The 22,380-nt window shown below is 44.7% G+C and overlaps 2 protein-coding genes across 3 annotated transcripts in view; one reads left to right on the forward strand and one right to left on the reverse strand.

Moving 5' to 3' along the window:
* Positions 1–485, reverse strand: part of HLCS (holocarboxylase synthetase) — a 192,316-nt gene extending 191,831 nt beyond the window's left edge. The window contains exon 1 of the mRNA XM_081300654.1: positions 350–485. The gene's annotated coding sequence lies outside the window, so the exon portion shown is untranslated. The remainder of the gene's footprint in view (positions 1–349) is intronic.
* A 10,097-nt stretch (positions 486–10,582) lies between these two features.
* Positions 10,583–21,187, forward strand: RIPPLY3 (ripply transcriptional repressor 3). Of its 2 annotated transcripts, XM_081301304.1 has the most exons (5): positions 10,583–10,959; positions 11,846–11,918; positions 16,404–16,471; positions 17,061–17,224; positions 19,704–21,187. In XM_081301304.1, exons 1-5 carry the CDS (start codon positions 10,856–10,858, stop codon positions 19,931–19,933), a joined length of 639 nt encoding a protein of 212 aa, XP_081157430.1. In that variant the 5' UTR covers positions 10,583–10,855; the 3' UTR covers positions 19,934–21,187. The 2 variants fall into 2 exon arrangements, with proteins under 2 accessions (XP_081157430.1, XP_081157431.1); XM_081301305.1 differs by lacking the exon at positions 17,061–17,224 and having other exon boundaries at positions 10,591–10,959; positions 19,704–21,151.
* The last annotated feature ends 1,193 nt before the right edge of the window (positions 21,188–22,380 follow it).

Raw genomic sequence — 22,380 nt, forward strand, 5'->3', positions numbered from 1 at the left:
GTTTTTTCCACGTAATCACAGAGGGCGGGGCCCTCGAAAGAAGGCCCTGGGGCCGCGCCGCGCGTGCGCACTGACCAGCGCAGCAAAAGGGGGGACGGTGGGGAGGAGCGCGAGCAGCGACCCGCAGCCGCGCGCCTCGAGGTTCCTGCTGCAGTTCTACCGGAAGCCCCGCCCCTTCCAGGCGAGTGGCGTGGTCACCCGGCCGTCCTCGCTGCAGTACTGCGGCCCTGACTGACTGAGGGCGCGGTCCGCCTACTGCGGCAGCCCTGCTGGGCCACCCGAGCCCCGCTCGGGCCCAGCCCCGCGGCGATGCCCCACACCCGCCCGGTCTCGCGACGCGCCAACCTACTTCTGCGCGCGAGGTGGTGCCGTTTCCTCCGCTGGTGGTCGCGGGCGACTCCCTCCGCGCTGCGCCCTCTAGCGTCCAGCGGCGTCAGCCAGCGGGAAGGCCGCTCGGCGCCGAGCTGCGCTACCCACCTCCAGCCCTTGCTGCAGGCCCTTGCTCTAGGGGACACGGACAGCTCGGCCTCGACCTCTCAGGGCAAATATGGGGGAAGTCCCTTGGAATTTCAGCGTCCTCTCTCCCTCGCTGCCCCTTTTCACACTCCTTGCATCCCTCCCTCCTGCAGCCTGGTATCGCATCTCAGCAAAGAGGGGGCCCTCGGCTCCTTGGGCTTCCGCCCTGATAGTGTCTCCTTCGTGACACCAAACACTGAGATGTCGTTTCCAACACCAGCCATCGATTCCCCAATCCTCCGACTTCGACTGGGTGTCCAGCAATTCAAGGCTGACTCCAGCCCCAGGGTTAGCGGGACCCCCAGGTTAAGGGCTCAGCCCCGAAAGACTGCCCCGCATCAGACGTTAGCCATAAGGGGGGGTGCTCAGGCTACTCGCATTTCTGCCTGCCCACTGGATTCCGGGGATTCCCAGGATCCCTATACCCCAGGTTCAGAACTCATGAGAGTTCGTTAATTGGAATTACCAGATTATTAAGATACAATTCGGGAACAGCCAAATGGCAGAGATGCTTAGGGCAAATATGGGGGAAGTCCCTTGGAATTTCCGTATTCTCTCTGGGAGTTTCATCTTCCTGGTAATTCAGTATGTTCACAAGTTAGGAAGGTCTCAACCCTGTTGTTTAAGGGTTTTTTTTTTTTTTTAATTGGGGTTTATTACTTAGGCTTTTTTTTTTTAAATATTGGCCATTTACGACTGAACTAAACGTCCTTATTCTGTGGTCACCAGCCTCCATCCTGAATCCATCCAGGAACCCAGCAGTATCACCTTAATAGCATAAACCCAGGTATAATTGAAAGGTGCGCCTTATGATAGCAAAGCAGACACTCTTGTCACTCAGGAAATTCCAAGGGCTTAAAGAGCTCTGTGCAAGGAACTGGGGTCAATGACCAAATGTATTTTTTATTACACCATGCTTCTTAAAAATCACAACCTGCTCTAATTGTGAGAAATACATCAGACATATCCCAATAGAAGAACATTCTAGAAAATAGCCCAACTACCTAAGAACTGTCCAGGTCATGGAAAAAAAAGAAGAATCTGAAGAACTGTTAAAATCAAAAAGAGCCTAAGGAGGCCTCATGGTCAAATGTACGGTGGTGTCCTACATGGATTCTGGAAGAGAAAAAGGACACTGAAAGAAAAATGAGAAAATCTGAATGAGGTATATGCCGATAATACAAAATATGTATCAATAATGTAAGATACCAGTATTGGACTCTTAATTATAACAAGTACTGTGCAATACATGTAAATAATGGGAAACTGGTTTATGGAAACTCCCTTGTAAGTTTTCTATAAATCCCAAACTATTTTTAACAAAGTTTATTTTTTTCTTAAATTTAAAAGACCTTTCAATTTTGAGGACTCACCTTCTTTGAAAGGCAAAGGAAGTCATTTCATACATAACCACTTTGCTGTTGTACTTAAGTTCAGTATCCTGGCACCAGGGAAGAGAATGCTAGAATAGGAACCTTCTGTGAAGTATGGATAATGATAACGAGCCTAGCAGATGCAAAAGGAATGCCAGAAAAGTCCCCACACGCCAGTACTGCCAAGATGAGGTGCCGAGCCAGTCCTCAGCTCCTCAGCCAGAGTGAGGAACTATGAGGGGGTTAGAGTGAGGAGAGGACTGGGGTGAGATTTCTTTGGAGAGAACCCTCTTCTTGCTCTGGGGTTTCATCTCCTGGTCTCTCCATTCCCAGGAAAAATCCAGAGAGCAGAAGGCCACTTGGAGAGCTTGATAGTGTATGTCCTTGCAATTGGGTGACCCTGTGGATGAGCATGTGACATCACCTAGGAAATCCAAGCATGAGTTGGGCTGACAGCTGCTCTGGTAGCAAGACCAGGAGCTAGGAGTGTGCTGCAGCCTTCTGATGAGCCTGTGCTCCTTGTAGGAGTCCTTGAAGTAGAGGTGGATCAGATGGGGGAGGAGAAGGGAAGCTGACATTGGATCATTTAGGGTTATGTCCAAAAGGTCTGCTTAGGACACAGAGGGAAGGATGCTAGGTTTCTATGAGCTAAAGAAGTTATAAGTTATTTCCCTAAATTGAGTGGCATTCACTGGAATAAGGAGATCAGGGTAGAAATCTCCAGAGAAATTCCAAAAATACTCAGGAGAAGAAAGGACAGCAATAGCAGGCCCTGGGAGTTCAGAGCTTCCCAGCCTTCTCCACTCCCTCCACCCCTCCCCTGGTGGGAGTGAAACATCTGGGCTCTAAGGAGATCAGCAAGAGAGCTAGTGGAAACCCTGGACCTCACCCCTTCCTGCAGGCAGGCAGCCCCAAACCCTGACCTAGCTGCCCTTGGGAAGGCCCTGGAGGACTGATAAATATCTGTGACTGCACGGACTAATTTCTAGAAGTGATCCTGAAGTTGTCCCCTCCCTAAAGCCAGCAGGAAAGTTTTGGGTCTCTGAGGAGTTGAATTGTGTGTCCCTGAAAAAGAGATGTAAAAATCCTAACCTCGAGCACCTCAGAAAGTGTGGCCTTATTTAGAAAGAGGGTCACTGGGGATGCAGTTAATTAAGACGAGGTTGTGCTGATCCAATAGACTGGTGTTTTTATGAGAAGCTAGTTGTGCGAGGATGGAGACAGATGGAGTAAGCCACCCGATGATGCAGAGCTGGAAGGCCACCAAGCCTAGGAAGATGCGAGGTTGATTCCCTCCAGGCTTCAGAAGGAGGATGCCCCCACCAACACTGAGATTTCAAACTTCTGGCCTCCAGAACTGAAAAACAATTAAGATCTGTTGTGCCCCCCCCCCCCCCCGCCCCAGTTTCTGGTACTTTGTTACAGAAGCCCTGGGAGGCTAACACAGGGTAGTAGTTTTCCTCTGTGCAAATGAAGATACTTTTAACTGGATTTTTTTTGGGGGGTGGGTACTTGGGATTGAACCCAGGGGCACTTAACCACTGAGCCACATCCCTAGCTCTTTTTCAATATTTTATTTTGAGACAGGGTCTCACTAAGTTACTAAGGCTAGCTTTGAACTTGCGATCCTCCTGCTTCAGCCTCCTCAGCTACTGGGATCACAGGTGTGCACCTTCATGTCTAGCTCTACGGGATGAATTTTAAAGAGAATATAAAAGATAAAGTTGTGTTCACTGTGTAGTGTGAGTTATGCATACGATACACCAGTTACTTCAACTGCTGTTAAGTAAATCTCTCCAAAGGACCCAGGGAATGTGACAGGTCCCTGAGAAGAAGGCCTAGGTCTGTAGATGGTACCAAAGCATGGGGGACCTAGCCGAGTGGCAAAAAACTTAGGCAAACCTTCTAGGAACACGCCCACATAGACAGCAACCCATGTGCCAAATGGTGCATGTATATTTAAGGTTATTCAGTGAGGCCTAGTTTGTAACACAGAAAACTGGAAACTACCTGGATTTCAGGTAGGGACAGTAAATAAATGGTGGTGCTACATGCACTAGAACACTACAGCTCTTAAAAAGGAGGGGGAACAAGAAGAAAATAAGGAAGCTGTGTGAAATTGTGTGGACTATGACAGGCCCCCCTTGGTGTAAAAGGGATGGAGGCTGGGCTGGGAGTGGAGCCCAGTGGTCAAGCTCTTCTGCTAAGACACTGGGTTCAGTCCCCAGCACTGGGGGGGCGGATTAAAAAAAAGTAGGCAAGAAGGCTGATAACAAAATATTAATACATTTGCTTGTATTTACACAAGCAAATGTATTAATATTTTAATTAGTAATTAAAATATTAATACATTTTAATAATTTAAAGTGTCACATGAAGCTTTTTAAATTTTTTTATTTTTAGTTGTAGATGGACACAATAGCTTTGTTTTATTTTTTTACTTTTATGTGGTGTTGAGGATCAAACCCAGCGCCTCACACTGTGCTAGGCAAGTGCTCTTCACTGAGCCACACCCCAGCCCACATGAAGCTTTTAAGAATAGGGATACTTTGAGGAATGGGGTGCGTGGAAGCAGGGGAGAAAAGGGAACTTTTCACTGCATTGCTTTTTATAAGCACATAATCTACCAGTAAAATGAAACTAAAAAATGAAGAAGGAGAACGTGGAGAAAACAGGTTTCTGTAATGGGGGCAAGTTGGACATATTGACTAGCAAGTGATTGTGGAAATCCTAGACTGTTACAGCTCAGAGTGGCATAAGGCCATGGGCTAGAATTCTCCAATAGGGAATGGGCAGTGGGCTGCGCAAGTTGACTAGCCTTTATTTCAAAGTTTAGAAAAAAAATCTCTGTACCTTTCTAGGAGCCACAGAGGCCTAAGGCATCACTGCTTTTTCCTCCTCATGTGCTCTGTGCGTCTCAAGGGCTTTTAAAATATGTATACAGTCGTCCCTCTGCATCCACGAGGGATTGATTCCAGGACCGGCCCCTCACCCCACTCCTCTCTGATACCCAAGTCCACAGACACTCAAATCACTCATAGAACATGGTCTGGTACTGGGCTGGGGGTGTAGCTCGGTGGTAGAGTGTATGCTTAGCATGTGTGAGGTCCTGGGTTCCATCCCTAGCACTACACACACACACACACACACACACACACACACACACACAGTAAAAATGATATACATTTCCATAAAACACATGACTATGCCCAATCTACTTTAAATCATCTTTAGATTACTTGTACCATCTAACACAATGTAAGTGTTATGTAAATAGTTGTTGTACTGAATTGTGTAGGGAATAATGGCAAGAAAAAAGTCTGTACATGTTCAGTCCAGGCATAATTTCTTTCAAATATCTTCCACCTGACTTTGGTTGAATCTGCAGGTATGGAACCTGCAGATACAGAGGGAGGATCAACTGTACATGGAATTATTTTCCCTTTCAATACTAAAAAAAACCCAGGAAGGCAGAGGAAACAGAGAATCTGAATTCAACTTATCAGAGTTGAATTATTAGAACTTGAATTTCAGCATGGCCCAGAGCCTCAGTTTTCATTTGGGGAGGATCAGAATGGGATAGAGGTCTTGCTCATTACCTGTTCCCAATGATAAGAACAAGGAGACAGCCCGGAAACTACCATAGGTTTGGCTTTTTTTTTTTAATATTTAGTTGTAGATGGACACAATGCCTTTATTTATTTCTATGTGGTGCTGAGGATTGAACCCAGTGCCTCACTCATGCAAGGTGTGTGCTCTACCACTGAGTTACAACCCCATCCCAGGTTTGGCTTTTTAACCATGAACTTGCAATCTCCAGAGGGGCAACCAGTGGCCAGCTCCAACATGTTGGTCAGCCATCTCCAACTCACCTTTCACATGGGCGCTCCTTGAAAGCCAGCATAACTATGACATGAGATCAACTCTTTAACAGGTCACAGAGGGAGTGAAGGATTTTTGTTTGTGTGTTTGTTTTGGTGCTGGGGATTGAACCCAGGGGTGCTTAACCACTGAGCTACATCCCCAGCCCTTTTTATTTTTATTTTGAGTCAGGGTTACTTAGAGCCTCCTTAAATTGCTGAGGCTGGCTTTGAACTTGTGATTCTCCTGCCTTAGCTTCCCGAGTTGCTAGAATTATAGGAATGCACCCCAAGGCCCAGCTGGAAGGGAAGTCTATGGCACATACTTGCTCAGTCCCAGACTCTGGAGTAATCCTGCCTGGGTTTATTGCCCACCCTGATTTTTCTGGGTAACCTTGAAATAAAGATTTAACTTTTCAAATAGATTTTCTTGCCTGTAATACATGGGTAATACTACTGTCTCCCTTCTATGTTTATTGTGAGGACTGAGTGAATTAATATCCCTAAACCACAGTCCCTGGCACACAATAAATAAATGCTCCGTAAATGTTAAAGTTATTGTTATTAGAATAGCTATTATTGGTGCAATAGGCAAGTTATTCACTGTCTCCCATTATCTGATCTATAAAATAAAATGAACTAAGAACAATATTCAAGATCTCCTGACCATGGGGTCGGAGGAGATCTCCTCTGGCTATGATTTCTGGTTTTTCTGATATCACTTGGTCCACTTTTCTTTCACACAACACTGTATATGATCAGACACTAGGTTACTAATAGGAGTTTCTTCCATTTTCCTGTAGGCCCAATCAGAAGAGTGATCTCATTGTAGTGATAAACTCGGGAACCATCTTAGACACAACTGTGGGTGCTGTTTTGGTGTCCTATGGCTGCTATTACAAATTAGAAAAAAATTGGTGACTTAAATCAACAGAACTCTATTCTCTCACAGTTCAGGAAATTTGAAGTCCAAAATCAAGGCATTTGCAGGGTGCTATCTTCTGAAGGCTCCAGGGAGAATCAGCACCAGCTGCTCCTAGCTTCTGGTGGTCTCTGGCGATCCTCCAGGCTCCCGGGCTCACTCCAGCCTCTGCCTCTGTCTTCCCATTGCCTCTTCTCCACGTGTCTCTGTGTTTTGCATCTCCTGCGGCTTTTCTCTTATGTGGACACTTGTCACTGGATTTAGGATCCACCCTGTCTTAATCCACTTTGTGCTTCTGTAACAGAAGACCTGGTCCTGGCTTTAACTCAGAGTATCTGAAGATGGTTCCAGCTTCCAGTCATCTGGTGAGCTAGGACATCTGCACTCAAAGGGAAAAGATGGAATAGAAAACTTCACAATTTCCCTTTGCAACGTGAATATGAATTTCATGCTAATTCTTTTCAAAAGCCAAGTCAAGCCTTAACATAAAAATTTAAAACCAAATATATTTCATTCAACAATACTACTTCTGAGTATATACTCACAAGAACTGAAAGCAGGTAATTGTATAAATACTGTTCAAGGAGTGCTGGGGCTCAGTCAACGGTACCCCCAACCATGGCACTTTGGCACACTGAGTACTTTGACCTAAAGGAGACAGGGAGGTCCAGAGGCAGCCTGGGGGGCAAAGTGTTTCTCTGACCTTCTGCCCTCCTTCCTCCTGCTCCCCTCCATTCCTCAAAGAGCTGGCCATAAAGACATTCTCTGCCTACCTCGTCTGATGGTAGGTCCCAAGACCCTCCTTCCAGAGGGACACTGCCCCATACGTGGGAGGAAGGAATGCTGGCCAGAGCAGTCACAAAGAATCTGAACAGACAGGCCTTGCTGGGTTCCCCCTCTCAGTCTAGACCAGTTGCCCTTCTATGCAGCTGTCCACACTTCATCCAGCCTAAGCTAAAAACTGGCCCATCTCCTTGGGTCCTCAGGTCATTGTTTCGGAAGCCTCCTGTGTCATATAAAACTCTGATTAAATAAATCTGCTATGCTTTTCTCTTGTTAGGTGTCTTTTTGAAGGACCATTGGCTGTGACTTTTATGATGGATGAGGACAGGTACCACCTTTTGTGTACCTATAGCAGGATTACTCAGTCTCCAAAAGGCAAAGTCATCCAAGTGTCCATCTACAGAGAACTGGATAAACAAAATGTAAATTTCATGATGTACCTACAATCGCATAGTACTCAGCCTTAAAAAGGAAAAGAATTCTAACATGTTGCAGTGTGGATGGATTTCAAGGGCAGAGTGCTAGGTGAAATAAGTTAGCCACAAAAAGAAAAACACACGTGATTCCACCTACATGAGCGATGCACTTAGACCCAGAGTCAACTAAAGCAGAGACACAGAAAGAAAGGTGGCTGCAGGCTTGGTGGGAAGGGGAGATGCCAAGGCATTGTTTAGGAGTTTGGGTTTTAGATGAAGCGTGCGAGGGATGGAGGTTACTGTTGGTTGTACAATGTGAATGTGTCCAGTGCCACTGAACTGTACACTCATAATGGTTAGGATAGTAAATTTTAAACTATATCTTTTTCACAATTTTCAGAAATGAAAATATGTAAATAAAAATTAAACATCAAAACAAACGCACCTCTTTTGCCCATGGAACATACTTTTTTTTTATTCTTAAAGAATCTTGGGCCAGTGATATAGTTCAATGGTAGAATATTTGCCTCACACACATTAGGCCCTGGTTTAAATCCCCAGCACCACAAAATCTTTTAGAAAGTAACAACATCAAGAGCAATAATAACATCTTGTAGCTTCCAAACCCCTTTCCAGAGCCGCACAACACTCCTTGGAGTGGATAACAGGAAATACAGCCTCACTAAACAGAAGGAAAGGAAATTCTCATTTCCCTGCTTGTCTTCAACACTGTTTATGTAAAAATATTCTGCCCTCTTAGATGTTTTGACTTTTGGTATCCTCCTCCTAGGCCACCGGAAACCCTCAGGGTTAACTCTCTATTCTTTGTTTCTAAACTGCCGCTGAAAGTCAGCATATGAAAAAGGATTTTCAATTAAAGACAGTTCAGCAAGAGATAGAATCTCCATTTAATTATTTCCTCATCACTGCCCAGGCAGAGATTCACTGCAAGTTCTGCCTGTTTCCCAGCTTATAAATCAGGGGCCTAATGAAGTTTCTTAACATGTCTATCCCTTCCCCCAAATCATTCCTCTATTCTAAAGATGTGCCATGGATTCAAAACAGTAATTCTATTTGGTGATACAAAGTCAACCATCTCAACAACCTTTTCTTTCTATTACTGTATTTTATTCATTTCTTGTTTGCTTTGTGGTGCTAGAAATGCAACCCAGGGCAAGCACTCTACCACCAGCTAACCCCCACCCCCAGCTGCCTTTTATTGTATTTTAATTCCTCTATCTGCAGTAAAACTTTCTAAAAAACTCATTTTATCTTACAATAAATTTATTTTTTCATTAAAACATAATTTTAGATTTTAATTATGACTTCTGTAGTTACATTCTACATCCTTGAGAACAGATTGTCTACAGAAATTATTTGGAACTCTTCTAAGAAAATTTGTCTATTCTCCCTATTTTTTCATTGTGATTAGATCATCTCATTCCTATTTCAAAATACAATTTTAGTATTGACATTGGACACAGGTGGACATTTGTAAGACACACAAAATATGTTATCAAACTTTCTCAGAAAGCTGTTTACCCTATTCCCAGCTGCCTGCAAGACCTAGCTGTCCCGTTAAAACAGCCCCTTCAGTGCAATATGGCTTAAGGTTCTTTGCCTTCTTCCACCCTTCTCCTTTATGATCCAGGTCTTTTTAATCATTTGTATGAAGTTACTCGTCAACACCCCCCCATTACTGTTTGCCTTTAGGATCATCATTGTCGAAATCTTAAAGAAAAATTGTGGAAACATTTTAATCCCTTAAGGAGACTTTTTTAATCCATAAATTTAAATTATGCCAACTAGGTTCCAGTTCTCCCACGCAGCCTCACGGGCGCACTGCAGAGCGGTTCCCGGTGCAGCAAGGAGCCCGGGAGTCCCGCGCTCTCGCTCTCCCGCGCCGACAGTGTGGAGTGGCAAAGCACTTAGGAAGGAGCGGTCCTCCAACCTTCACCCTGCGCGGGCCGCGGTGGCTGTCACTGCGGCGCGCGCGCGCCCCTGGGAATGTCCCCAGGTTCGCTCCCCGGGGTCCCGAGTTGGTGCTGTGTCCGCACGCGGAGGCACCTCTGGGCCCAGCCCGGGGCTCACAGGAGAAAAATCCCACCGACCTCCCCAAGAAGTCCCATAAGAAAGCCACTTTATTTTCCAAGACTCCCAACGTTAGGAAGGCTGCTCTGATGGGACATCCTCATCTTGCTGGGTCTCCTCTGCGGCTCTCGGTCACCTGGGAGCGTGGCGCGCCCTCCCTGGGCCGCAGGTTCGAGCACCCACGTCTGGGCGTCCTAGACATCCACGATTCAGCACTGAGGACAGGGCAGGTTCACGCGGGTCCCCAGGGTTCTACAGCTGCCCCCCAACCCCGCCGCCGCCTTCAAAGGGTGGAACTGAGATTCTCCGGAAATCTAGGGGCTAGATGCTCGCGGGTCAGAACCCGAGGGCCTCTGGGGACCCCTGAAAGGCGAAGCAGGGACCCTTCTCTTCTCGCACCTGGCGGGAACCCCCAGCCCGGCAAGCGCCTATCACCCCCAGTCCCGGAGGGGGCGCGCCCGGTGGAAACGTTAGCCTTGCCCTCCCTCTCCCGGCTTCCCGTGTCACTTCCCGCCGCACGGTCCCCTCCCTGAGCTTCCTTGCCCCCGCCCCGCCCCTAGAGCCCCCACCCCGGTTTTCCTTTGTCCCCTCCCCACCTTTGCCCGGGGCTTCCCGAATCCCCTGCTTGACCCACACCCTGCCGCCACCACTTGACCACTAGGCGCCCTCCCTTGAGCTTTTCTTGTCCCCACCCCGTCCTTGCTTCCTCTGTCCCTTCGCGGGACTTCTGCCGTCTCCTTTCTCCCCTCTCCGAGATTTCCCTTGTCCTGTCCCCGCCCCGCCCCCGTTTTTAAACCTGGCGCGAAGGGCGCGAGTAGGTGAGTGCGCTCGTCCAGGCGGATCGACGCGGTCCTGTCGCTGGCGCCGCTGGAGGGCGCGAGCTCCGCCTGCACCATGAGACCCGAGCCGGCTGCCGGAGCCTGGGAGGGGCCGGGGCGCGTCTGTCACTGTCCTGGGAACGATTACAGGAGGCCGTCGTCGCCACACGGGCCCGAGAGGTGAGAGTGTCCCGCGACCCGGGTGGACGCGTGGAGAGGCACGCGCCTCATTTAAACTCCGAGAGCAGCAAGCTGAATGCTCTGGCGTCGCTGAGCCCCCCAACCCCCTGCCCGGGCGGAGTCCCCAAGCTCGACGGTGACGCTGAGCAAGATCTTTAGCCGGAGACCTAGAGGGCTACAACACTCTGTGGGTCCCAAGGCACAATTCTGAAGTACAAAGGCCCAGAAGGTACCTGGCCAGGAAATGGACCTACGTTTGCGTTCCTAGAAGATCTATAAGTCACTGAGCTGGGAAATACTGACGTCTTGGGCCCCTAAACGAACTTTGCAAAGGGATCCCCTGCACTTTGGCTGTCACAAGGTGATAGTCTTTGTTTTCCCTGTGCCCAGGGCTTAGCGTTGGCCATCCTTGGGCACCAGCCCTTTTTAAAGTAATAAAATTTAAGGAAATCAGATCAGCTGGGGAAGTAGGAATGGGGTTGGGTAGGCCAGGCAGCCTGAGTGGAGAAACAGATCTCCTTTGTGTCATTCTAGAACTCTGTAGAACCAACTCTGAGAATCAAGATCCTTCAATGAGGAGGTGCAGTTGAAACTAGTGACAAAGTAGCCAGCTATAGTGGGAAAATCCTGAGCTAAAGAATCCAGCCAGGATTAACTGAGTCAGAAATCCTTCAACTCATGTGTTTCCTTTACTTTCCCAGAGTCTAACTGAAGGCAAAAAAACTGAGAAATACACAGGAGAGAAACACATAAGTAGCACTGATCCAACCCTAGGCTGACCCAGACACTAGATAATAACTCTCATGGTATTTAAAGGACAGCCGAATCCCCAGCACTGGGGGCGGGGGAGCCTGGGATTCATTCTCTCCTTGTACTTGCTTTCCAGTTCTAGCCCAACACCATGGAGACCCTGGACACTGACTCCAGCAGATGCAGAACTGACCAGAACTGGAAGCCTGGTAAGGTTAAGTGTGGATGTTCTAAGTAATCAGTCCAGGCAGAAAGTGGCACCTTCTCTAAAATGAAAGGACCTCTAACGGTCTCCTCCTCTGCCCCTCCCTTGGTCATCTAACCTAGAGATGCCTCAAGGGCTGGGAATTGGAGTCTGTGTGAGTCAGGTGTTAACCAGACCTGAGTTACATACAGATCAGGCTCCTGGTTGCTTATCCTTTCTTGAAAAGCAAAGCCCTTATGGCACATCAGTTTCTTGGGAATTAAAAGGTATTTCTTCCATGTTTGGGTTTCTGCAAATCTGGAGGTAGGAAGGGGAGGGGAGAAGGCTGCCACCATAGAGAAAAATTGAGTGTCATACCATTAATGCATTATTTGCCACAGAGCAAATAAGGACAGAGCTTCAAATGGAGTGTCCAGAAGGTGCAGCTAAAAGCCCCCACCCGCCGTCTGGCCCTTTCTGAAGTACTTTCCACCCAGTCTACAAGCACTCCTGGGATAACTCATGTTGTCAGAGCAAATACACTCAACAGAGGGGCTTTGTGAACAAAGATTAATTGCTACTACTATTTTTTTTTTTGTTAGCCTGGTAACTAAATTGCTTTTATTCTTATTGAAGTAATGACTTCCTTTCATTTGCTATATTTTAAAATGTAACTTGATGGTTTGCTTATTTATTTATTTTTGGTGCTGGGGATTCAACCCAGGGCCTTGTGCTTGTGCTTGCTAGGCGAGCACTCTCTAGGCCACACACTGGGCCCTAATTGGATGGCTTTTAAAACATTGTAAGAGTTAATCTGGCTAGGAAGAACTGTGTATTTGATTTACATAACATATGTGGTATATGGCTTAATATTTAGTTATCTGTAGTCTGGTAAGAAAACTTGGGTGTGAGAAAATAGACCTTCACCATATTTTAATATTTAGTCTATTTTATTTAACTAATCTGAATACTAGAAGTTTTAATTCAGTTATTATTAATTAAAGAATCAAGCAAATAAAATCTATAACAAATTAATAAGTGGTATAATTTTTAAGCCTATTTTTTAAATACTGAGAATTAACCACCGAGCCACATCTTCCAGCCATTTATTTTATTTTATTTTTATTTTGAGACAGGGCCTCACTAAGTTGCTGAGACTAACTCTGAACTCACTATCTGCCTGCCCCAGCCTCCTGACTTGCTGGGATTACAGGTGGGAGCCACTACACCCAGCTAGCCTAAATTATTCTCTTTTTTAAAAAAAAATATTATTTTTAGTTGTAGATGGACACAATACCTCTATTTTTATTTATTTATTTTTTATGTGGTGCTGAGGATTACTAAATTATTCTTAAATGCAATATCTAATAATGGAAAATAGTTCCTTCTTTTGCCTTCAAACAAGTTTTTTAAAGTAGTATTTTAAAGGAGAGAAAATATGTTTATAATTACATTCAATTTCCTTTTAAATGAAATATATGTGTACCATATTTGTTGTTTGCAAGAATAAAATAAAAATATAATAGCACACAGGATGTAGTGGCTCACGCCTGTAATCCCAGCAATCCTCCCAACTCAGGAGGCTGAGGCAGGAGGATTGCAAGTTCAAGGCCAGCCTCAGTAATTTTGCGATACTCTGTCTTAAAATAAAAAAAAAAAAAAAAAAAAAAAAAGGACTGGAAACATAGGTCAGTAGTAAAACGCAACTGGGTTCAATCTCCCATACCAAAAAAAGTAAAATTAATTTTTTAAAAAATACTGTAGCACATTGCCTAATGGCAGTAGGTCCCCCTCCCCTTTGTGACGAAAGTAAAGACTACCTTGCAGAGAAATGTTCAGCCGCAGCAACTCTAGTTGACTGTCACACTGGATGAAGCAGTTCGTCCTGGGATCTGGATGGAGGTGGAAGAAGTTCCGGCTACAAAGTTCCCCCAGCCCCACCCCCACCCCCACCCCCACCACCCTCGCTCAGCCCTTGGCAGATCTCAATTGGTGAGGAGCAGAAAGGACCTACAGAACATCAGGACCCACCGAGACCTAGGCTCAGGGTACCCGCTGCTCATCCGAGGGGCCCTTCGGGAAGCTAGGGGAACAGTTCTTGTCAATGGCTCCTCTCCCGACAACGCAGGAGAACTCCTGGGCTCTGGCCCTGTTTAGTATATCTGGGAGTGGAAGGGGTCAGGAGCCTGGGGTGAGGCCCGGTGACCTAAGGCCGAGCTGCCCGCACGCACGGAGATCCAAATTAGAATAAAATCTGGATTTGAGGGGAGGCCTCAAGGACTTGTGCGTTCACCGCCCTCACGTGGCTGCCGTAGGGCTCCTACCTCCGACCACGTAGACAGTGAAAGACAGTCTAAATGTTTAAAAATGTTTTTGGTGCTGGGATGGAATCAGGTGCTCTACACTGGGCCGCACCCGCATCCCCCAGCTAATCCCTTCTTGACCTCTATTGCTTTTCCTTCCTGGCGACTTGCGCACACTGCCCGGGAGGTGATTTCTGGGAGATGTCAGAGGTGGTTCCTTGAAAGGGTCCTATCTTCCAGGCTCGCCACACTTAGCTTTAGCTGGTCGGAGGCTCATGTCACTATCCAAAAGTCTCTGCTGGAATCCACTGTCTGGATTTTCAGAAAACACCCATACCTCAAACACACTGTTTAACTTGTGTACTTTTCTGTTCCCATTAATTATCAACATGTGAATATTGAGTCTCTTCCCTCAGTGAGAAAGGATCTTGAATAAAATCTTTTGGAAAATAATCAGAATATTTTAACACTAGTATTTTAAAAGCTGTGTATGTTTGTGGGGCACAGTTCTTAAATTTTATGTAGGTACATTGTACATTTCAGAGTCTAGTCAGAATCAGATTTTTTAAGGGAGCTATCTGGAATGCTTTCCACTGTGCATCCAAGTTGCATTGTTGTGTTAACCCTGTCTCCTCCCAGGGCATGGAGTTCTGCTCAGCAGGACAGGATTGCTTGTAGTGGAAGGGTGTGCCTGGTTGATTAGGTATAATTTATAATCACCACACAGCTTAACACAGAAGTAATTTCCTGTAGCCTCCAAAGCATGCATAAGATTTTATCCCACAAAGCTTTACTTTTCTTCCCTCAGCTAATCACAGTTTATTGTAAAAATAGGACTGGATAAGCTGTAATGTCTTCAGAGGTATCCAGCAGGCCAGTTTCCTCACATATGTATACACACACACACACACACACACACACACACACACACACACATACCCCAAGGTTCCACAGGAAGGAATGGCCTGAAAATTGACAGTTTCAAAATCCTCAAAGTCCTTCTTTGCAATGCCAGAGCAGTTTTGTCCCATTCCTAATCCGATTATCACTGATATTTTTGGAGTCCAAAAACTTGGGGTTTCTGAGTTACCACTCTTCAGCCCATTTTCAAATTATCCCAGACTGGTCCATCCCAGAATGCCTCACATCCCACTTTTCAAAAGTGACTAAGCTTTCAGAGACCTGAGATCACATGGTGACTCCTGGCCCGTTAGACCTTTGGATAACCTGGCTATGTGTCAGGGCAAATCCACTTGGGTCCAGCACCATCAGGAGTTTGGTTAGAAGGGGTGCCACCCTGGACGGGCAGAGTGGACCATCACGTCACTTCCTGGTCAGCAGTCAGCATGGACTTGCCTGGCTCTCTGCATGTCTGTTGTTCGTTAACATTGTCCTTAGTTGCCTTGTCTCAGATGAGCTTCCCTCTCTGCAGTTTCTGATATGCAGGTGATCACAGGCCCTTTGCATGGTGCTGAGGGCCTGTGGTGTTCTCCAGTCGGCTTTCCCTCCCTCCCCCTGGCTGTTAACTTCTGTTCAAATCTTTACCATCTCCTACCCAGACTGGTGCCTCCACGCCCTTACTTCAAACCATCCCATGCACAGCTCTCAGCGGCCATCATTATCCTTAAAATACAAATTTGATTGTTGAGCTCCCCAGCTCAAACAATCAGTCTGCAGGACCAAACCCAAAGTTAATAGTGGGTTTTAAAAGAGTCTAGGATCAGGACTCAGCCTCGTATCAGACCCCTGTGACAATCACAAATGTCTCATTCATTTCACACAGGGCTCTCCCATCTGAGTCCTCTATCTTCCTGTCTCTCTGACTATGATGCTCCACTCTGCCAGGAGTGTCTCAGAATTCTCACCCATGTGCCAAGGATATCCCTGCTAGGCCCCAGAGCCCTTATCTGGTCCCTTTCCCTGTGTTGAATCAGGAATGTGTTGCAGTGGTTTGCGCTATACCATAGTTATTTGTATACACATGTATTTTTCTCCATTAGATTGCAAAACATCTGTGCTAAGATCCTGAGTCTGTATTCTCCATGTTTAGAAGCTCTTATAATGCCTGGGACATTGTGGTAGAAGGAACTATCTGATATTGCTAAGATGTTTGAAATTGGTACTGACAGCAGACTACCTCTATTTTTCTTTAAAAACTTCAATGGCTCCTTAATTGTTTCTGTGTATGTATGTGTCTGTCTTTACAGTGTGAGCCTGGGGAGAAACAACAGACTTGGAGATCGAAGGGGGCCTTTGGGTTTCAGCATCCTGTCAGGTAATATAGACTTCACAGTAAGAAATGTATCATTTTCTTTTAACATAAGCATTAATACACATTAGTATCTTTAACTGTGTACACTCCAAAGAAGTAGAAATGAATTCAATATATTCTCCAATATTATTTAGTTTTCTTATTCAAGGAATCTCAAGGATATTTTGTTAGATTTCTGGAATCTATTCACATATTCATTCATTGACTTATTGCTTCATTTGCAAGGCAGAATTGACCTCTCTCTGTTCTTTATGCTTCCTGTCACATATTATGCTTTGCATTAAATTTAATTATATATGAATTATATATGCATAGGTAGTTATTTGCATAGACGTTGAAATACATTTTATTTCTCTCCTGGTATATAAGCTAATATATTGTCTAGTGCAAAATAGATCTTCAAAATGTGTGTTGCATATGGGGGCAGATACTGGGTACTGGGTGTGCATGTGAGAGCATTTTCCTCCAGTAGCTCTTGGTTGTCTGTTCCTGGTCCTGGTCCTGGCTGTTTCCCACTTACATTTCATTCATTTTTAGGCAAGTGGCTCATGTTCTGGACTTTTATCTATTTGTCTCTCTCTTCCTCTCTTAGCCTTTCTCTCTCCATCTCTCACTTCCTTCGTCAGAGAAGACCAACCCTATTTTTCCAGCCATCCTCAGGGTGCTTTTGCCCCGGTTACCCTGGAAGGCTGGAAAACTTCAATATGACCCAACGACACTCTTTTCTAGAGATGAACCTGAGAGCCCTTCAGACTGGTTAGTGTGGTTTTAGAAGAGGAAATGTTTCCTTTGAGGGGGAGGTACCAGGGATTGAACTCAGAGCCACATCCCCAGCCCTATTTTGTATTTTATTTAGAGACAGGGTCTCACTGAGTTGTTTAGTGCCTCACTTTTGCTAAGGCTTTGTTTGAAATCAGGATCCTCCTGCCTCAGCCTCCTGAGCCGCTAGGATTACAGGATGTAAAGGACACTTAAAACATTCCTTCTCACTGGGCGTGGTGGCACAGAAGGAATGTTTCTAAGTGTCCTTTACATCCATGGTTTTCAATCCTCATAGAATCCCTGGAGAAGGTTTTGAAAATCCAGTTGCTTGGATGGCTCCCCACATGCTGATGCACCTGTGCTAGGGAGAGGCCCAGCATTTGCATTTTTACAGGCTCTCCAGCTGATCCTAGTGTGCAGCTGGGGTTGAGAGTCACACCCTACTGCGTTCCCTGCAAGGATCACTTTACCATATCCCAGGCCTGCAATCATGGGTGCTGCTGGGACTCCCAGATTTTTGATTTGCTGAAAATGCTGCGAGTTGTAATGCATGAGCTGCATCAGTATAACTGTGTGTTTCAAACTGGATATACAATTATTTCATTTGTATTTCATTTTATTTTAGACTTTTATTATAGAAAATTTCAAACAGCCAGGCACAGTAGTGAACATCTATAATCCCAGCAACTCAGGAGGCTGAAGCAAGTTCCAGGTTAACCTGGGCGTTATAGGGAGACTCAGTCTCAAAATTTTTTTTTTTTTTAATTTTATTTATTTTTTAGTTATCGGTGGACACAACATCTTTGTTTGTATGTGGTGCTGAGGATCAAACCCGGGCCGCACGCATGCCAGGCGAGCGCGCTACCGCTTGAGCCACATCCCCAGCCCCTCAGTCTCAAAATTTAAAAGAGGGGCTGGAGATGTAGCTCAGTGGTAAGACACCTCGGGGTTCAATCCCCAATACAAAAAAAAAAAAACAAAAACATTTTTTTTTTAAACACACACAGAAATGGCAGAAGACCCATGCACCCATCTCCAGCCTTCATAATTTTTATCAACATTCTTCTAACCTGATCACATTACCATCTCTCCAAACTATTTATGTTGTTGTTGACATATTTTAAAGCAAACCTGGATATCCTACAAATTCACCTTCAAATACTTCAGCATAAACACCTAATTTTTAATATGCCCCCAAACTGAACTCTGCTTATATTCTGTCCTAGAAGTACAGACCATATGCACCCTCTCTGTTGCACAGTCTCTTAGCTCAGGACTATGGACACTTTGGGCTAGATAATCCCATGTTCTGGGGCTGTCCAGGGCTTTATGGGATCTTTAATAGTATTCCTGGCCTCTGCCCATTAAATATAAGTAGCTTTCTTTTTTTCAATTGTGATAACCAAAAATGCCCCCAGATATTGTCAGACATGCCCTGGAGGTCGAGAACCACTGGTCTATTGGAAATTTTAAAAGTTAAAATTGTCATGTTTTTTTTCTTTTCTTTTTTTATTTTTGGCAGTACTAGAGATAGAACCCAGGGGCTCTTTATCCCTGAGCTACATCGCCAGAATGTTTTTTTGTTTTTAATTTTTGAGACAGGCTTTCACTAGGTTGCCCAGGCTGTCCTTGAACTTGCAATGCTCCTGTCTCAGCCTCTCCAGGTGCTGGGATCACAGGTGTGCACCATGCCCTATGTTATATGGCACACCATGCCTTTGCTCTTCTGTGTAGAAGGGGATGTTGAAATCAGCAGGAATCAGTCAAGACCCTTCCTGAGAAGTTTGCAGGGAACCAAGCATGAAAATTAATAAATGAGAAGTACAAGGACAAGAGATTATGGGGGATATTTAAAATGTGTATAACTTGAGTCCCAAATCCCACAATACCTGGAATCAATTTTTATGTATTCAAGCTTTTTTTTTTCTCTCTTTTTTCCCCCTAAGCACATCTTTTCTATTTTGTCTAAGCCAGGGATCCACCCCTCCAGGTTCTCTTACAGTAACATTTGGAAAATTAGCTGCTTCCATGGATCAGAATTTCAGAGTAAAGTTTCCTCCAGAGCCCAGAGGGTTCCATTTTCCATGCTCAAAAGATGGGGGTGGAATGGGGCCTGGGTCCTAAATGGGACATCATTATCCCGAGGACTCAAGTTGTCCATTTAATCAGAGTGGGCCTATTAATTCTGGAATCCAGTGTTTTCAGTAGCGTATTCCCTTTGTTGAAGTGCACCTTTTCAGGTCAAAAAATTGATTTGCTCATTCAGAGTTCTGATCTAGTGTGGGGTTTATTACCAAGTCCCCTATCTAGGTGGCCACAGTTTCATGTTCTACTAACTTAAAATCCACTGTATGTAGGGAAGGCAAAATCAGACAGGAAGATGGGGGAGTTAGCTGCTTCTGGGGAAAAGAGTCTTGGTAGTGTAGGCCAGTTTTCAGGTTGATTAATGATGTATTTGTTTCTTAAATATTAGACTTTATTTACCCATTTCAAAGCGTCAAGAATACCTGCAGAGTTCCGGGGAGAAGGTGCTGGCCAGTTTCCCAGTGCAAGCCACCCTTCATTTCTACAACGATGAGTCTGAGCTGGATTCAGATGAGGAAGAGCAAGGGGAGGAAACGCAGACCTACCATCTTCAGTGCCAGGAGTCAGAAGGTCACCAGGAAAATGGCCCAGGGGGACAGGGCAGAGGTGGGCTGGTAAACCCATCTAGAGAAGGGGATGGTCTAAGGAGCGGCCTCCGTGGTAAGGGTCAGCTCCCTCATGGTGACCCTTCTGGGGGCAGTGAGTGCGTCTCATCCAAATGAATTGGGTCTCTCCCGTGTCTGCCCCACTGTTCCCTGGGGCTGCTGCAAGACCCCTGCTTGTGTCCTAGAGACAGCCCCGGCAGGACATGACATCTTCCACTGGATATTCAGAGGCTGGGGACTGCGTGCGCTGCCTCTGCTTAGCAGGCTGAGAACGCAGCTTTTACTTTTTCTTCTTCTGGTGATTCTTTTTTGGTGCACTCACGCAGACCTTTTCAGAAAAGGTGCCAGGACAAAGAGGTCTGTGTCCACACAGGTTGTTATCAGGAAAGGCCAGCTTTCAAAGCTCACTCAGCGTCATCACGCTCTTCATCAGATTACAAGTGATTCCTATTAATAGACTGTCACCCATGCTTGCCTCTCACTTAAACAGAGTCATAATGCAGCTATTTTTGCTTTTGCAAAAATAATTTAAATATTAAATCCCAATTTTAACTCATTGTCCAACGTTGATTTGGTTGCTCAGTAGCATTCTGAAAACATTTTTTTCTCATGACAAAAAAATCAAAACACTAAATAATTTACACATGAGTAGCAATAAAGAAGATATGAATTTCTCTGGAACAAGATAAAAATGTATGTGATAAGGGTGGTGTGTATGAATATATAGGTTGTAGAGGGTTAACATTTTTACTTGGTAACACTTTAAGCTTGTTACTTGAATGAAATAACATTTTCCAATTAAAGTATCTGGTATAAAATCATTTTGTATTTTACTTTTTGTTGATCAAAAGTGATTCCTTGAGGTTTTTTACTTAATTATCCTACTTATAGTTGTCTTCCTGTGTATAGTATATTACATAAATTTCTACTTAACATAAATATTTTAAAAGAATATATCACAATCATCTGTTTTGGCTACGATGTTCTTAGACTTAGTTCCTGTGTTAAAGTTTTTCAGGATTCTTTTATATTTAACACTTCTAACATTATATTATTTTTCAGAATGTAGAAAAAAATTATAGGAAAGAAAACAAAATGGGCCTACAAACTCACTGCCCGAATAACCTATTAATATTTTTTAAAAGGGGAAGTTTGTGCAAATATTTTAACAATCTAAAGAGTATAGAAAAATAAACATTGTAAAGTAAAAGTCATCCTTCTGTTTTCTCTTTTCTCTGCCTAAAAGAAGCCAACATCAATTATTGTTTTTTTCTCCCTTTTTTTTTTTTTTGTAATCTTTTGATCTTTCAATTTTTTTGTTATTGTATTTAAACAAATGTAGGGTTTTTTTTTTCAAGACAGTTTTAATCTTTTTATTTTGTTGTTTCTTTAACCTGTTTAAAGTTTTTTGGTTTTTTTTTTAACAAACTTCAAAACAAGTACACTTGGGCGTCTTCGAGAAAGGAATTGAGTTCATCTTCTACTTTGCAGGGTTTCTGTAGAACAGAACTAGAAGTCTTACCCTGCCTCCTTCTTGTGTTAATTGAGATGAAGATTAAATAATCACACTGCCTTTGTTTAGTTTTCTTAGTAAATCAGTTTTACTGAGAACTAAAATCTAGTCCAATCACCATTAAGAAACCAAACCTAGTCTGAATTCTGCCACCAGACTCCAGAATTTAAAATATACTGTGTGGTAGTTTTCTAAAATTACTTAAAATTGGGCCAGCTTAGTGCAAGTACTGAAAGCCAGACACTTTTGCCATGGCGTGCTACAGAATCACAAGTACTGCCGGCCTGATATTCCTGATGCTGAAGTTCAAGGCTCACTGACATTGTGGTTACATGGATTAACTAAATAAAGTCCCAAACTTCCAAGCTCCACACTGCAAAAACACTTATTTTTGGTTATCAGGTATAAATTGTGCATATAAGTGGGGTTCAGTGTGGTATTTCTACACAAGCCCTAACCGAACCCACACTCCCTTTACTCCGCCCCCCCCCCCAATCCCTAGGCGTCACCATGTGACACACAGGTTGACTTTTAGCTTCCACTTAGGAGAAAGAACATGTGCTACTTACCCGCCCGTCTGGCTTATTTCACGTAACATAACGTCCCCCAATTCCATTCATTTTACAGCAGATGACTGGATTTCATTCTTGATGGCAAATGACATTCCACTGTGTATGGATGCCACATTCTCCTGATGTATTCACCTGATGGTGGGCAGCCAGGTTGATCTGAGCAGTGGCTGCCCTTGGGGACAACCTTTCCCAGTTCTCCAGGCTCCATCATTCCCAATTTTCTTTCCCATTCAATTCCTTTTCTGCAATAGCTGGCCTAACACTGATGCAGTGCCTGGACTGCCCATGTGGTGCCATCCCTGTCTCTCTTCTCTGAAACGGTTCAAAATTTGTAACCAGTCTGGCGTGGTGGTGCTCACCTGCAGTCCCAGCAAC

Source organism: Spermophilus citellus, assembly GCF_964194105.1.
Source record: "Spermophilus citellus genome assembly, chromosome: 7".
Classification (NCBI taxonomy): Eukaryota; Metazoa; Chordata; class Mammalia; order Rodentia; family Sciuridae; genus Spermophilus; species Spermophilus citellus.

Bases quoted from the DNA above. Each gene is read 5' to 3' on its own strand.
- RIPPLY3 (XM_081301304.1), top strand. From the start codon at position 10,856: ATGAGACCCGAGCCGGCTGCCGGAGCCTGGGAGGGGCCGGGGCGCGTC. The intron at 10,960-11,845 runs GTGAGAGTGTCC...CTTGCTTTCCAG, and splicing joins TCGCCACACGGGCCCGAGAG to TTCTAGCCCAACACCATGGA. The intron at 17,225-19,703 runs GTTAGTGTGGTT...CTTAAATATTAG, and splicing joins CCTGAGAGCCCTTCAGACTG to ACTTTATTTACCCATTTCAA.